This window comes from Trachypithecus francoisi, unplaced genomic scaffold (assembly GCF_009764315.1).
Source record: "Trachypithecus francoisi isolate TF-2019V2 unplaced genomic scaffold, Tfra_2.0 Lachesis_group0, whole genome shotgun sequence".
NCBI lineage: Eukaryota > Metazoa > Chordata > Mammalia > Primates > Cercopithecidae > Trachypithecus > Trachypithecus francoisi.
The window spans coordinates 144,373,061-144,390,118 of NW_022681453.1; the positions used below are offsets into that span (position 1 = coordinate 144,373,061).

Sequence of the window (17,058 nt, forward strand, 5' to 3'; positions counted from 1 at the left end):
GTAGGTGACCATTAATTACTTTATCGATGGCTTTGATAAACCCAGTTTTCAATGTGCCTGACCTACATGGTGCAGCCTATTAGCTTGGCAGGGGCAGGAGGGAGACTTTCTGGCTTGGACTTCCTTGAGGCCCTTCTTATTGCACACAGTCATGTTGGCAGCCCCACAGGCCCTTGCTTCACCCTTGGTGACTTCAAAATTTCCTGTATGATGGACTGTCTTTCAAGTGTCCTTTTACAGACGGGGAAACTGAGACTTTGAAAATAACTGTCCTGGGACCCCTAAGCTGGTTTGTGGTGGAGTTGGGGTTTGAACACAAATCAACAGAATGGATCTGATGCCCTATTAGTCCCTGACTCATAAAACCAGTTAGTCTTAATATGACACATAGAATAATAACACTTATTACCTTAACCCTGGGCAATAGGCTGACAAAATGATTACTCAAATCAATATTTTAAAACTTGTTTTTGTTTGATCAAAGGAAACATTTGTAGAAAAGATGAGCTATTCATTCACCCTTTTGCCCCTCCCTCCTAAAACACACACAATCTTTGTTACATTACCTCTGAATTCAGGTTTTAATTTAACATACTTAAGAGAACCCTAGCCAAGATGACAGCCTCAAAAGATCAGTCACAAGCAACTCAAGCAAGTCAGCAAAAAAAGACGACAAATAACCAATACTTATGATACATCAATCATTCTTTTTTCCTTATACATCTTAAAAATTGGTCTTAGTTTCCCATTTTAAATGTGCTTTCCTCCTTTATGTAAAACATCCAAAGATATAAATATCTTTATTTACAAATAAGTAGTATGGCAGTACATGTGACTTTATACATTTTACATTTGTAATAAAAAGAATCATGAAAAGTTTGCTTTGAACCTGTTGGCAAATTCTAAAAAGAAACTAATTTGAAAGATTTATAAATCAAATTTGTTAAGTGGCCAAACTAATTTTATTTGAAAATAACAAAATTCTAACTCGAGCAAAACTGGTTGGAAAGAAGGAATAACTGCCTTCTCTAAGCTTTCTCAGCTAGGAAGCAGACAGGAATTAACAATCCCAAGAAGAGAAGTTTTATGAAAAGAAATTGTAGTCATCATGCTGTAGAGTTTGAGCAGCTTATCTCAGAGGTTTAAACAGGTCCATCTCCCTAGAAGGTAGAAAAGGTGAATTAGCTATGATGTCATGATTTAGGTAAATTATAGCTTTCCCCCTCCCTCTTCCCATCCCCATCACCTGCCTTCCTCCTGGCTCCTATTGGTTGCCTATTGAATTCCTACACTTTTTTATCTTTGTTTCAGAGCTTTAATCTGTCACCCACCTGTGTTGAGGTTATAGGAATGGAAGCTTCATTTTGTTTTGCATCACGTATTTATTTATTTAGTCCTCAAGGAAGTTACATTTTATTTATTTATTTATTTTTGTCTTATTTTGTTTTTAATTTTTAAAAATTTCAATAGCTTTTGGGGTACAAGTGGTTGTTGGTTCTGTGGATGATGAATTAGGTACTGATGAATTCTGAAACTGCAGTGCACCCATCACGTGAGGAGAATACATTGTATACAATATGCATCATTTATTTAAAAAAAAAAATTTGGTAAGAGGTGCTGAGAGACTAAGTGCTACATGGAAAGCCACCACTAACAAGTAGGAGAGCTGGGATTTGAACCAGGGAGGCAGAACCCAGAGACTGTGTTAAAGGAAATTCGAAGCTATGCTACCTCACTGACTTTCAAAAGGTTAGTAAATAACATTCAGTGCCATTTACTGAGCCTTCTAAGGATTCAAATGAATTCATGCTTGTCACCCTGTACTAGGCACTCCATTGACAACTGTAGGAGTAGGTATTAATAGCCACGTTTTACAGACAAGGAGCAGTTGAGGGCTACTGACTGTGCCAAGACCACACAGCTGACATTCAAACCAGGCCTCATAGCATGTATTTTAAGGCACATTCACAACTACCACTTCATTTAAGGACTGTGCCAGTCTCAGGAAGCTCTCAGTAAATACTTTCTGCCTGAATGGATAGATGTTGATCTCATACTCTTTCCATAAATTAGGCAAGAGGCAGTTGGAATAACTGAGACTATGAGAAGTTAGTGAGCTTGCTGGAGTTGCTCAGCTAGTAAGCTGTGGAACTAGGCTGAGAGCCCAAGTCTTTCCGCAGTGTCCTACTGGGGCAGGAATGCTGACCAGTCCCATGAGAGGCCAGCTGCCCACAAGAAAGGAATCTTCAGCAGACTGACTTTAAAACTGCAGCTCTTGTGCACTGAAATATTTAGTAGTGAAATTTTGTGATGTCCAAAAATTACTTTCCAAGATTCCAGAAAGAGAGAGGGTGAGGAAATATTAACAATTTTGTGAGCATGGGTGACAGTATATATGTGTTCATTGCACCATTCCTTTAACTTTATGTAGATTTGAAGTTTTCAAAATAAAAAGTTGGAGGAGGAAGGGGGAGAGAGACAGAGAGGAGAGATGAAGGGAGGGAGGAAGAAAGGAAGGAAAAAAAATAGACATTTCTGGTGGTGTACATTCACTTTCTGTGTCTCTGGTGTCCATGCACTGACAACCATGGAGTCCATCTACTGTCTTTCAACTATCGAGTGACTCAGCCATTAAGATCTTTAAAATATGGTGTCCAGATAAATGAAACTCACTGAAAGGAACCAACGTACTGACACCTATGAATGTGTTTTTAAATTGAGAGATAATTCTCAGGTTTAGTAAAGTATTATCAACAATTTAAAGAATAATCATATTGTCTTTCTTTCTTTTCTTTTTTTTTCCAAAAAAGGTCTTGTTCTGTTATCCAGGGTGTAGGCAATGGCAAGATTTCAGCTCATTCAGCCTCAGCATTGTGGGCTCAGCTGATGCTCCCAGCTCAGCCTCCTGAGTAGCTGGGACTATGGGTGCAAACCACCACATCTGGTTAATTTTTTGTATTTTTAGTAGAGATGAGGTTTCGCCATGTTGCCGTGGTCAAGACCAGTTCAAGGCTGGTCTTGAACTCCTGGGCACAAGTGATCCTCTTGCCTTGGCCTCCCAAAGTCCTGGGATTACAGGGATGAGCCACCGTGTCCAGCCAAAGTAATCATATTTTCAATAAATCTTGCAAAGAAAATTTACCACCCAGCTAAAATATGTAGAAACTGAAACTTCAGTATATAATTTAGCAAACATTTATTCACTTTGGATGAATTACAAGATTTAAATGCTCAATATTCTCAGTCGCTATCATAAAAATAATTGTGGTGGATTGCTAGTTGGTAGTTTCTTTTCCTCTCTAGTATGTTTAAAGACCCAAACATTTAAATACAAGACAATAGAACTGAAAATTTGTAAAATAAAAATGAAATACACAGTGAAATTTACATGTAATACATGCATTTTACTGCTGATTTGGGAGACTTATTTATATTTTTCATTTTTAAAATGTAATATATAACTATTAAAAAATTTTAATACTGTACACTAGATTAAAGGAAAAAAGTTAGTCTTCTTACCTACAAATAACAATTATTTAACTTTTGGTTGGATTTCCTTTCATTTTTTTTTTTTCTATTCACAGAATTTTGTTTTCTCCTACTTATATAATTGTATATTATGTACAATTTTTGTATCCTGCTAATAACAGTATCTCATAAGGATTTTCAATATTACTGCAGTTTTGGGGGAAACATTCTTTTAAGATAGGGAGAATAAAATAATAAAAAGAGATACTGTGACAGGATATATAAGAAATTAGGTAACCTTACCTAGGCGAGGAGACTGGAGGGAACTGGGTGGATAGAAGACAAAGGCCGGAGGGAGACTTTCCAACTGAATAGCTTTATATATTTCTCCGTGTGTGTATACATGCACATATTTAGTTTTTGAGTTATATACATGTAATGCTTATTTAAAATAAATTTATTTATTCATTTATTTATTGAGACAGGGTCTCACTGTGTCGCACAGACTGGAGTGCAGTGCTGCGATCTTGGCTCACTGTAACCTCTGCCTCCCAGGTTCAAGTGATTCTCGTGTCAGCCTCCTGAGTAGCTGGGGCTACATACAGGCATGTGCTACTATGCCTGGCCTTCTTATTTAAATTTTAAATAAAATAATTTGAGTCATTTACAGTTTTACCATAACATTACGTTACGTGAATAGACCTTTATTTACATATATTTGCATAATCCCCCAATTAGGGAACTCTCAAGTTTTATTTTATTTTTTTCTTCATACATCAATCCGTGCTTTTAATAACTTTATGTAAGTGTGTGAATAATTGCCTAATTTGATTTGGGTATTAGTTGAAATAATCAGACTGTGTTACTGTCTGCAAGTCTGTTCTTATTTTTAGTATTTTGTTGTTGGTATTTTACAATGTTATTTAGAGACTAAAGCCTGAGTGATTTCCCTTTTTTCTTCCCATATAAGAACCACCTCTTTTTCTGTATCAGAAATCATATCAAATCTAGGTTTTGCACTGGTATGTTCTGTTCATCTGAGGAAGTAAGAACATGCCAGCCCAGACCATGATGTACTATTGCTGACATTGTACCCATATGACAAATGCTCACTTCGGGTGGATCTTCATATAAACATCATTGTAAATGTTTATATATAGACAGAGTCCTTTGTCTCCAGAACTATGGTCAACTGGATGTGAGGCTGAAAATTATGGCCAACTTCAGCCTGGGTGTCTTAATGTGCTCTGGGTTCCAGTAATGCAATGTGTCTGTCTCCATGAGCTGACAGACTGGGCTGACTGGACTTCCCAACCTGGGCTGGTTTTCTGCAGGTGGCCACACTTACCCCCTCATTCCCTCAGTGCTGGTGGCCTGACCTGGCCTCTCTCATGCTGAGAAGAAATAGCAAAAGCCTTAACTTACCCCACAGCAGCCACAACACTGGCAGTCACCACAGAGGGTCCCCAGGAGGCCATTGACCACCTGGATGGCGCAGAGAACCATCTGGATTCCTCCTACGACCAGCAAGATGGAGAAGAGGGTCAGATTCCAGGGAACCACCTTGGGAGGCTCTTGGCATTTACTCCACAAGGCTTCATCATTGAGATAATCCCTGTTGGTGATATGGGGGACAAAGGAAACATTCGTAAAAAGTGTGCAATTGCCTCAACTAGAAAGTTACCATAATGATGTTTCTTATGCGCTACTTTCCATCCAAAACTAGCTTCAGGAGAAAATACTCTGTACTAACAATTTAAATACCACAAAACTTACAGTTTTTATTGAGTACGCCCTGTGTGTCAGATTCTGTTCTAATCACTTCACACATATTCACTCATTTATTCCCCATAGAAACCTCTGGTTCTCTTTTTTGGTTTCACAAATAAGGAAGCAGAGGCACAGACAGGCTAAGTTACTTTCTCCCAGGTCACACAACTGGCAGAACAATTTTCGTTAGCTGTCCAAAAAGATGGGCAAATTCACCATCGATGATGGGAACAGGAAAATGAAGACATTCCAGTGGTAGAATTTCACAAATGTTCACGGCTTTATCCTAGCTATCGTTGTTAGAGAGACCGTTTTGACTTTTGACAGATGACTTGTCAAGTGTAGTGGCCATCTGAGGTCATGTAAAGTACAAATGTGTCATATAGCTAAAGGGAAGAGCCTGATTTCAAGTACTAATTTTAACTAAATTGTGACTTTGACTCACTATATTTTTGTTAACATGTAGGAATCTCTCATACACAAAGATGTAATTAGTTTTCTTCAAAAGGAACAAATATCTCTTGCCTTAATCCATATTTTACATAAAATGTGAATTAGGAGAAACTGTAATATATTTATATTTTGTTATATAGAGAAAGAGTTTATTGCAATATAAAGGGCATTGTGGCCAGGTGCAGTGACTCACACCTGTAATCCCAGCACTTTGGGAGGCCAAGGTGGGCAGATCACCTGAGGTCAGGAGTTCGAGACCAGCCTGGCCAACATGGCAAAGCCCTGTCTCTACTAAAAATACAAAAAATAGCTGGGCGTTGTGGTGGGCACCTGTAATCCCAGCTACTTAGGAGTCTGAGGCTAGAGAATTGTTTTAACCCGGGAGGTGGAGGTTGCAGTGAGCCGAGATCATGCCATTGCACTCCAGCCTGGGCAACAAGAACGAAACTCCATCTCAAAAAATAAAAGTAAAGGGCATTGTGCCTTGAAAGATAAATGTGAAGTATACTATTTTGAGGCAAAAATGAGTAAAGTTGGTAAAATGTTGTGGATTATTATGACTCTTCACATTCTTAGAGGTTCAAATTGGTCTCTTTGTTTCCTCCATCCTTTCAGAGCCTTAATGAAAAACTCTTTATCTGTCTACTGAATTTGTGTTGATGTTATTGTTTTTAGATCTTTATAACATTCATGGAAAAGGATTTTGCTCTTGATTTCAAAATAAAACACTGTTTATAGCATTGATTCATCTTTCCATAAGAGTACAGGTACTAGTAGCTTGCTAGCTATGTGCCTTGTGTACTTACCTGTAAAATGGGAGTTACATTATCATATCATAGGGTTATTGTTAGGACTACGTGAGTTAGTATGAGTAAAGTGCTTGGATCAGTGCTTAGCATATAGTAAGTGCTCAGTAAATGCTAGTATTGTCATTATTTTACGTAATCTAAGCAGTCTAGTCTACTGGAAAGAGCTGGTATTTTGGATTCAGATGAACCGGGTTTGAACCCAAGCATTCCCGTTAATAGCTATGTATTCCTCATGCAAGTTACTCACCTCCTTTAGCATCAGTTTTTTTCTTTTTCTCTTTAAAAAAAAAAATAGACATGGAGATTTCACTATACTGCCCAGGCTGGTCTCAGACTCCTGAGGTCAGTCCTTCCACCTTGGTCTCCCAAAGTGTGGTGATTACAGGTGTGAGTCACCATGCCCAGCCAGTGTCAGTTTTTGTGTGTCTGTGTTTAATCTATATAATGGACTAAGAACCATATCACAATTGTGAGAATTCACTGAGATGATACACCTTCTGCATAGTTGTGTGAGATTGTCCTTTTTTTTTTTATTTTTTATTTTTTGAGACGGAGTTTCATTCTTGTTGCCCAGGCTGGAGTGCAATGGCATGATCTCGGCTCACTGCAACCTCTGCCACCCGGGTTCAAGCGGTTCTCCTGCTTCAGTTTCCTGAGTAACTGGGATCACAAGCACACACCACCATGCCCGGCTAATTTTGTATTTTTGGTAGAGGTGGGGTTTCTCCATGTTGATGAGGCTGGTCTTGAACTCCCGACCTCAGGTGATCCTCCCAAAGTGTTGGGATTACAGGCGTGAGCCACAGCGCCTGGCCAAGACTGCTCTTTTCTGTACTTTTTTTTTTTTCTCATTAAACTTTGCTTTAAAGGGTCTCAGGCCGGGTGTGGTGGCTCAAGCCTGTAATCCCAGCACTTTGGGAGGCCGAGACGGGCGGATCACGAGGTCAGGAGATCGAGACCATCCTGGCTAACACGGTGAAACCCCGTCTCTACTAAAAAATACAAAAAAAAAAAAAAACAAAAACTAGCCAGGCGAGGTGGCGGGCGCCTGTAGTCCCAGCTACTCGGGAGGCTGAGGCAGGAGAATGGTGTAAACCTGGGAGGCGGAGCTTGCAGTGAGCAGAGATCCGGTCACTGCACTCCAGCCCGGGCAACAGAGCGAGACTCCGTCTTCAAAAAAAAAAAAAAAAAAAAGGGGTCTCAAAATTCTGTAGCAGATTTTTGGTCAAGTTGTTTCCATTAAAAAGTACTGGTTTTAGAAACTAATAACTTAGCCAGGCATGGGGGCACACACCTCTAATCCCACCTACTTGGGAGGCTGAGGTGGGACAATCGCTTGAACCCAAGAGGCAAAGGGTGCAGTGAGCTGAGATTGCGCCACTGCACTCCAGCCTGGGTTACAGAGTGAGACCCCATCTCAAAAACAAACAAATAACCTAGTAAACTTAAAACTGCTTCATGAAAAAAAAAAAAAAATCCCAAATGGTTCATAAAACATTCTCCTTTCCTTCTGAAGGTTTTAGGATGCATTGTTAACATTAACCAGCCTTTTACTATTAAACTTAAATGGCCAAATGAGACCGACGGTTCTGAGGTCGTTCTTCTACCACTGATTAAGACTGTGGTGGCAGGTATTAGGGATAATATTCACTTAGCCTTCTGCGCTTTCTGGGCAGACTTGGTGATCTTGCCAAGCCTTCTGGTCAGCAACCTTCTTGTTCACTGTTTTGATGACACCCACAGCGATTGTCTGTCTCATATCAAAAACAGCAACATGACCCAGAGGAGGATAGTCAGAGGAGCTCTCAACACAAATGGGCTTCCCAGGAACCACATTAATGACGGCAGCATCACCAGATTTCAAGAATTTAGGGCCTGCTTCTTACCAGAATGGTGATCAATCTTTTCCTTCAGCTCAGCAAACTTGGAAGCAGTGTGACCTGTGTGACGAGCAGCAGAAGGGCGTAGCTAGCACTGATTTGGCCTGGGTGGTGCTTCATTGTAGCAGTGAAGCCAGCTGCTCCCATTGATGGGTCATCTTTCTGTTACCAGCAATGTTGCCACTACAAAAATCTTTGACAGATGCGTTCTTAACACTGAAACCCCCATTTTCCCCAAGAAGAGCTTGCAACATGGTGCATTTTAACAGACCTTAGTTGTAACATTGACTGGAGCAAAGGTGACCACCATGCTGGGTTTGAGAACACCAGTTTCCACTTAGCACATAGGTACCAATATCACCAACTCTGTAGACATATGGAGGGGCAAGCTGCAAGGGCTTGTCAGTTGGATGAGTTGGTGGTAGGACACAGTCCAGACCTTCAAGCAGCATGGTTCCATTGGCATTGCCATCTTCATGGGTGACTTTACATCCCTTGAACCAAGGCATGTTACCACTTGGCTCTAGCATATTGTCACCATTCCAACTGGAAATTGATACAGATGCTGCTGTGCTGGGGTTGTAGCCAATTTTCTTAATGAAAGAGCTAACTTTCTTAATGATTTTCTCGTGTCTCTTCTGACTGTAGAGTGGCTCGGTGGAATCCATTTTGTTAACATCAACAATTGGTTGTTTCATCCCCAGCGTGTAAGCAAGAAGGGCATGTTCATGGGTCTGCCCATAGAGATATCAGCTTCAGATTCACCAACACCAGCAGCAACAATCAGGATAGCACAGTCAGCCTGAGATGTGCCTATAATCATGTTTCTGATAAAGCCTCTGTCCTGAGCATCAATGACTCATGCAGTATTTGCTGGTCTCAAACTTTCACAGGGTGACGTGTCACACTCACACTCATCTTACCATTTATTCAAGACCCAAGCATACCTGAAGGAGCTCTTTCCCTTCTTAGCATCAAATTCATCGATGGTTCTTTGGTAGATTATACCACATTTGTCGATCAGTTGGCAAGTAGCAGTGGACTTACCTGAATCTACATGTCCAATAGCGACAATATTGACATGAGTCTTTTTCTTTCCCATTTTGGCTTTGATTTAGGGGTGGTTTTCATGACACCTGTGTTCTGGTGGCAAACCCATTGTGAAAATGCCTTTTTTTTTTTTTTCAACATGAAACACCCGTCTTTCTGTTCTGCATTTTTCCATTTAGTCCTTTCTATCTTTACAATTTTAAAACTTGGCAATTATAAAAGGTTATAAAGATACAATATTTTCCAGGCACACTTTATGAAGAAAAGATCCTGAGGTGAAAGAACTGGCAATCCTGAGTCCGGGGCCTCTTTGGAGAGCCTGTACAGCAGTGGGATGACAGCACCTCCTGGTGGTGGGATTTGTGAAACATTTATGGGGGAAAGTAGAAGCAAGGATTGAATTTGGGTGACTGGAGAAATCATGAGTCCCTCTCCTGCTGCAGCCTCACCCCTCACAAAACACCACATAGTCACACCCAGGCCCTTCTTCTCTCCCCTCAAACTCTCCGGTTCTGGCGGTCTTTGAGACTCTGGCAAAAAAGGCTGTGTTCACGTTCAGTTTGATCATTGTGTCCAATTCCCCAAACCCAGGGAGAGAGGGGTCCTGAGTTTTTCATGGACCTGGCAGTGAAGCAAGGAGAGCAGAAGCAGTTTAGATGCACTTAACTGATGTTTTAAAGCATCCAATTATTATGCAGGTGTTTCCACTGGAGCTGTAGTAATACCATCAACATGGGAGCAAAAAGCCACAAATTTCACAGAACTCTCTTCTCAGCTGAGGACAGGAACCAGGGGGCCCGAATATGAATGCTTTGCTGGCCTGCTCTGTCTGATGAATTCAGATGCCACCTCCTCTGGAAGAAGCTCCACGATGCTTCTGCCCTCAGCCTGGGTTTGGTTTCCTTCTGTGCTCCCCAGCGCTCTGTGTTTCGTCCCTATTGTACAGAGCCCCTGGACCCCGCACTGCCACCAACTGTCCATTTGTTTGTCTTCCCTTCAGGACTATAAGCTCCCAAGGGCAAAGACCATGCGCCACTGTCTCTGTCCCGAGTTCCAGCACAGGGAGTGCTTCATAGATAGCAGCAGGTCTCATTTCCTGGGTCCTCTGTGCCAGTCTCTGGGCTAGCTGCTTTCCATCATCTTTCCTAATGCTCCAAGGAGATGCTACTTTACTTGAACAGTACTTGGCATAGAGTAACCTTCAGTAAACAATCACTGAATGAATGAACATATACCCATTTTACAGATTAAGAAGGTGAGGCTAATAAATGGAAGTGCCTGGGTTTGATCTTAGGTCTGTCTGACTCCAAAGCCATTGCTCTTACCCATTACACAAATGCCCTTTGTTGCAGCAGTTATGTCCTTAGCATATTTGAAATGATTTATTTATGACATTTGATTTATACATCTATAATAGTATGTGAATCAAGGGTTACTTATATCACAATAAAGAGTTTTTTTGAGCCTTATCTATGTCTGGTTGAAAGGATTGAAATTAAGTGAAAGAATCATTATAAAAGCATAACAATTTTAAAGTTTTAATGCATGAAAATAAATTCCACTTACAATAATACTTTATATTCATAAAAATGAATAATAAGGCTGAATCAAGGAAGTATGTGGTAGGAACTGTGCTGAGTGCTTTATGTACCTCGTGTTATTTACTCTCAGCTGAACCTGTGAAGTGTATGTTGCTGTTACTCACATTCATTTCACAGATGAAGCCTGAGAGATAAATGGTATACGGCAGAGGTGTGGCTAGACCCTAAGTCAGCCAAGGGCAAAACTGGCTGCTAACATTTGTGAACTGTTTCTGGTTCATGAAAGCTAAGATTACATGGTGCAAATCCAATATCATCCTATTAAGGTGGCTTTCAGCTCTTGGGAATATGTTCAAAAGCAGCTTGTGATATTCTTTGCTAATAAGTAATTTCTGAAGTGCAAATGCAGATGGTCTTAGTTGAATGTCAAGGCAGAACATTTAACTGTGTTCAGTTCAGTGTCTTGGTGTCTGAACCACAGATGTGAGGGTGCTCTCCTTGCCCTTGACTCTTTCTAAGGAGGTGGAGAGTTGCAGCCTGGCCCAGTAGTGCCATGCGTGGACCCATCCCTCCCTGACTACTGACCACTCCTGGCTCTTCCTCTATTTCCCCTCCTATGGCTGTCCCCACACCCTGTGCAGGCTGCTTTCATTTCAGCAGCTCAGGGTCAAGGGATGGATGGCCAATTGTCTCAGGGAGGAAGACCTTGGATGGGAGGAGGTTCTACCTCAAAGGAAGCCAAGAGGGTGTATTTCAAAATGCCCAGGTTTCTTTTTCCTTCCAGGGTGTTTCTTTAATATGGTTCTCAGGACAGAACAAGTTAACTACCTTTGCTCCCTCCCTTAATATTATAATCAACAAACATTTCTGAGGAAAACAGTGCTAAATGCTATGACATTGCAGAGCCCTGGATTTTGTGCACTAAATTTGAAATCTCAGAGTCCACCTTGATTAGCTTCCCCTTTTCTCCTCACACCTAAACCTGATGACTCCATTTCAAACACTCTCTGAAATTTGTCTTTTTTAAGCCCCAATTCTGCTGCCTGGGTGATATTCACCATCTTATCTGGATTATGATGCCAGCTTTTATCTCTCTTTAGTTCCTGAACCCTCCTATATACTTTCCACATCACTAGCACCATCATGCCTCTAAAAGTCCAAAGTAGCCATGCCATGTCTTGCTTGAAGTCCTCTGCTGTGCCCTGATGTCCTGAAGGTCTGGCTGCCTCTCAGTCTCACCACATCGTGTGGCGGTCGGTCCCTTCTGCAAATCTCTCCTCATTCACACTGAGCTTCTGCCACGCAGTGCTCTGATGTTCCCTAAGCATGTCAGCCTTTTCATGCCTGAAATGTGTTTCTCCTCCCTCACTGGAAGGCAAACTTCTGCTCATCCTCCAAAATCAGCCCATGTCACCTTCTCGAAGAAAGTTCCCCCACACTCCTTCTCCATCTCACACTTTCTGCATTATGAGGATCTGTTCCATGTGTTCACCCTAACCCACATGCTGAGAGGGCAGAACCATGTCTATTCATTTCTTGTTCCATGTTTTGGATAGGCTTCAGCACAAAATAAGATACTTACCACACACACATACACACACACACACACAGGTGTATATATACACCTATATATAAAAGTAGATATGTGTATATGTAGATAAATAAATCGTGTGTGTGTGTGTATATATATATATATATATATATTTTTTTTTTTGAGACAGGGTCTGGCTCTGTTGCCCAGGCTAGAATGCAGAGGCATGATTATGGCTCACTGCAGCCTCAACCTCCTGGGCTCAAAAGATCCTCCCACATCAGGCACCTGGAGTAGCTGGGACTACAGGCATGCACAACCATGCCAAGCTAATTTTTTAATTTAAAAAAAATTTTTTTTTCTTTTTTTGTAGAGGGGCAGTGGGGTGGAGAGTTCTCCCTATGTTGCCCAAGCTCGTCTTGAACTTCTGGGCTCAAGCGATCCTTCCACCTCAGCATCCCAAAGTGCTGAGATTACAGGCATGAGCCACCACTCCTAGCCAATTAAAAAAAGAATCCTGCTACTAATTACTAGCCATGGAGCCCTGGGAAAGTTAATCTTTTTCAGCTTCATTTTTCTCTTTCAGGGATAAAAATTCTTCTCAGATTTATGAGGAAGATTAGGTGAGATAATGCACATAAAAACACTTAGCACTTAATCATTGGGAAGAAAAAGAAGAAGGAAAAGGAAGAAGAGGAGAGAAAGAAAAAAGAGAAGGAAAAGAAGAAAAGGAAGGGAGGGAAGAGGAAGAAGAACAAGAACACGAAGAAGAAGCAGTTGCCACCACGGCTGCCCTTTGGTAATAAGGGACAAATGACAACTGTCTCGAGTTTTCTTGTTTTGGCTCATACAAGTGACTGATCCTTTCTAGTCTCTGAGCAGCTGTGTATGAGTGTTATGTTTCCAGCTATAACAACAGTTACTATATGCTGATTGGATAAGAAGATTCCACAGACCCTTTTAAACTATCAGATACCAGTATAGTACAGTATAGTAAAAGGAGTAGGAGGTAGAATCCCATGAGTTTTGCCAACAGGGAATCTAGGCAAAAAGCAGACAGTATGAGTCAATACAAATTGTGTTCTAGAAAAAAACACTGTGACTTCGAGTGAGAAAACTTGGATTTGAGCTTCTGCCATTAAGAAACTATATTCCTCTTGTCAAGTCACTTGTCCTCTCTGGGCCTCAGCTATCCTGCCTCTGAAGGAGAGTTAAATAATCTCATGAACTTTTTGTGAGGATCCAATGAAACAATGTAGGTAACAGCACTTTGTTAACTGAAAACACCAAGCAATAGAAAGTTCAATTACTGCCGTAAGAAATTCAAGGTGAACTTCTGTGGTCAGAGGGAAGATTTGGAGCTGGCAGTGGTAGATAATATCAAAAAGGAATGTGAGTTCTTGTCTCAGAAGGGAGGAAACAGGATTTGAGGAGACAACAAAATGCTGCTGAAGGTTTGCCAGATGGCAAAGAGGGTACAGTGAGACCTGGGCCCATCCCCTGAATGCTCTTCCTGTAGCCATCATGGCATATTTTATACCTTGCACAAAGAGCAGCCTTACATCTTACATGGGATTAAATTAAAACATAAGTAGTCAAAATCATTCTTAAATAGCCCATAAATCATGTGGAAACTGTGATATACATGGTTTTGTAATACATCCCTGTACAGTAATTTTTGATCACATTATAGTTTGAAGCAGCTGTACAGATGTCTCGGTGTTCATATCATTCTCCCTTCAGGTAATTATCAAAGCTGTGCAGTGAACAGAAGATAAATAGGGAATTCCGAAATGTTCCCGCTTGCCTGCAAGGTTTACCCTATTCTGTTTTTATTATTAAATATTTATAATCTGGTACCTGTTCTTGATACTAGTTAGTTGCTTTTGTGAGGGGTAGATAAAATAACATAGTTGAAAGTATCTATTACAGAGCAATGCACAATAAATGGCTGCAATGAGAATGAAAGCTTGCTTCCCCAGAAGTACTAATATGGGGAACTTCAAAAAGTGGTTTCCTGTCCTTCCCTCAGCTTGGCATTTGGTGGGGTGGCCCACAGGCCAGCTGTCACCCCTGACCTTGGGCATTGATCCCATCCCATCCCAAGCAGGGCGTGCGTGTGTGAGGGGAGGGTGTTAAGTTCTGCAGTCAGAACACGTGAGGCCGTTGTATGGCTTTGGAGTGTTGTTTGGCATCTGTTGTGTTTTCTTTCTCCCTCCTCTGTTTTGGACATATATTTATTTCAACCGACTTTGATTTTCTAGGGTAATATTATTCACATAACAGAAAAAATAGAAAAACATGTTTACTGCGGCACTGATGTTGTTGCTGGAATTAATAGAGGGCTCCTTGAAGCAAGACATAATCTGTAGCTTCACACACACACCCCTAGGTGGAGAGAGTGAGCTGTCAGGGGAAGAGCCTCAATGGGGGCGGGGTGGGGGGCTCAGCCTGCTGGGATCTGAGTTCGATGCTCAAGCAATCCAACCCCATGGTAGCGTAGCCCCAACAGTCCTCTCTGCATGATAAGAGGGCTTTTCACACAGTAGACTAAATGTATTTGGAAACTGCTGCACAAGATATGAGGCTGTTAGAGACCTTGTATTGCTTAACTATGAGAAAGGTGGGGATGTTTCATACGGGACATCTGTGAACAAATTGAAACTGTGTATCACAGAGAACTAGGCCCCTTCACTTCCCAGCCTGAAGTCATTCTTAAGGTTCTTTAGATTCTCACAGTAAATGAATACGTAGAGGTTTGAGTTAATATACTGGTGTTCTACAGATTATTTTAAGACATGAATCCATTCTTCATGTGCAGGAAGATCCGATAATTGTATTTCCTGACTCTGTGGGATGTGCCAGTCCCTGTCAGACAGAGGGGCTGAGATGGTGAATGAAACAAAAATGCTCCAAGCCCCCTTGGAGGTTAAAGTCTAGTGCAGCTTCACCTGACAGATCCATTTACCATGATGGAAATGTTCTAGATCTGCGCTATTCAGTAAAGTAGCTACAAGCCCTATATGTCTGCTGGGTACTTGAAATATGGCTAGTGTGATTAAGGAACTGTATTTTTAACTTTATTTCATTTAAATGAATTTGAGTTTAAGTAGTTTCACATGGCTGCTGGCTACTGGACTAAACAGTGCCATCCTGGTCAGCGCAGGACAGAAAGATGTGTATTATGAAAGGCTAAGACTTGAAGTTAGAAGTCCTGAGTTTGAGCCCGGCACTGTCCTCAACTAACAATGTGACTTTGAAGCTCGTTAAACTTATTAAACCTGCCTTGGCACAGAGTAATTACCTCTTGAGGTTACTATGAAGATTAAATTATAAATTTGTGGGATAAAGATCTTTACAGCCTACAAAGTACTGTGAAAATATGAAATGTTATTTTAATGAGGCTATTAACATTAACACGAGAAACCTACAATGATTTCAATGTCATTTTCTGTACATTTGCACTTAACGATTGTTTAATTATAGGCAATTTGGGGTATTAGTGAAAGCCCTTGGGCCCAGTTAGTGAGTAATTATTCTTGTTTTCTATTATAAGATTTGCAATGAAAACTATTACTCTGTTTATTAATACTATTAGTTGCCTTGTGTTGCTGCTAATAAATATTTGGGTGCAAGTGATGACACAACAAATCTCTTCCTTCCCTCAGGCTAAAGGAGGCATCCATCCTCTTTTAGTTACTTCTCCTGGGATCTGTCAAAGGAGCAATTCGAAGTGAGATTCTATGCAACTTTGCTGTACTCCACAACTCCAGCTCTGCCTCAAAGGAGCACCGAGCCTGAGACTTGCATAAGGATGAAGACATGACATTGTGTGCAGTCTCCCCTTGGGCAATTTATCTGCCCGTGCCCCTTGTGGTGACAGGTGGGCATTGCAGGGTGTGGTCTTACCCGTCGTGGAAGGGGTAGCCCCATGTATTATTGGCCATGAGGCATTTAGGACCCTTGTTGATTGAAACGGCTGAGACAATAAACGAGTATCCAGCTCCCAAGAATCCAACCACAGCAAATATCGTGGAGGTGAACATCTGAAAGAGAGGAAGAGAGACAGTCAAATTCTCCAGGTGGTCCAGAGGATACACTCAGCAAACCTAATCCACTTGCTGTTGAACATGGTGACTACAAGAAGTTATGGGGTAGGAGCTAGTCTTTACAGTAGATGGGGCCTGTGGAGTCTTCTAGAATGAATTTTGGTATCTTCTTTTCCCTTCTTCATTCCCATTTCCATTTCTTTTTCACCTTTTCATTGATGATGGAGGTGTTGATTCTGTTACCTTTGAGCCATGGGCTTTTAATCTTGTTAAAGATAAACTCTCCTCCCCAGGGCTGATATATAAAGCCAATCTATAATAGAATCAAAGAACCTTAGGATTGGCAGTAATCTTTTTTTCTTTTTGAGACGGAATTTCGCCCTTGTTGCCTAGTCTGGAATGCAATGGCATGATCTCAGCTCACTGCAACCTCCATCTCCCAGGTTCAGACGATTCTCTTGCCTCAGCCTCCTGAGTAGCTAGGAGTACAGGCATGCGCCACCACAC

At 41.2% G+C, this 17,058-nt stretch overlaps 1 protein-coding gene and 1 pseudogene across 2 annotated transcripts in view; both read right to left on the bottom strand.

Annotated features, from left to right (window-relative positions):
• Positions 1-449: 449 nt before the first annotated feature.
• TM4SF4 (transmembrane 4 L six family member 4) overlaps positions 450-17,058 on the bottom strand; it is a 38,300-nt gene continuing 21,691 nt past the window's right edge. For both annotated transcript variants that reach the window (XM_033212348.1, XM_033212347.1), the window contains 3 exons: positions 16,412-16,548; positions 4,894-5,083; positions 450-1,160 (listed from right to left, as the gene is read on the bottom strand). In XM_033212348.1, coding sequence (XP_033068239.1) covers positions 1,143-1,160; positions 4,894-5,083; positions 16,412-16,548 — 345 coding nt within the window. In that variant the 3' untranslated portion in view covers positions 450-1,142. The remainder of the gene's footprint in view (positions 1,161-4,893; positions 5,084-16,411; positions 16,549-17,058) is intronic.
• On the bottom strand, positions 7,952-9,894 carry LOC117084039 (annotated as a pseudogene).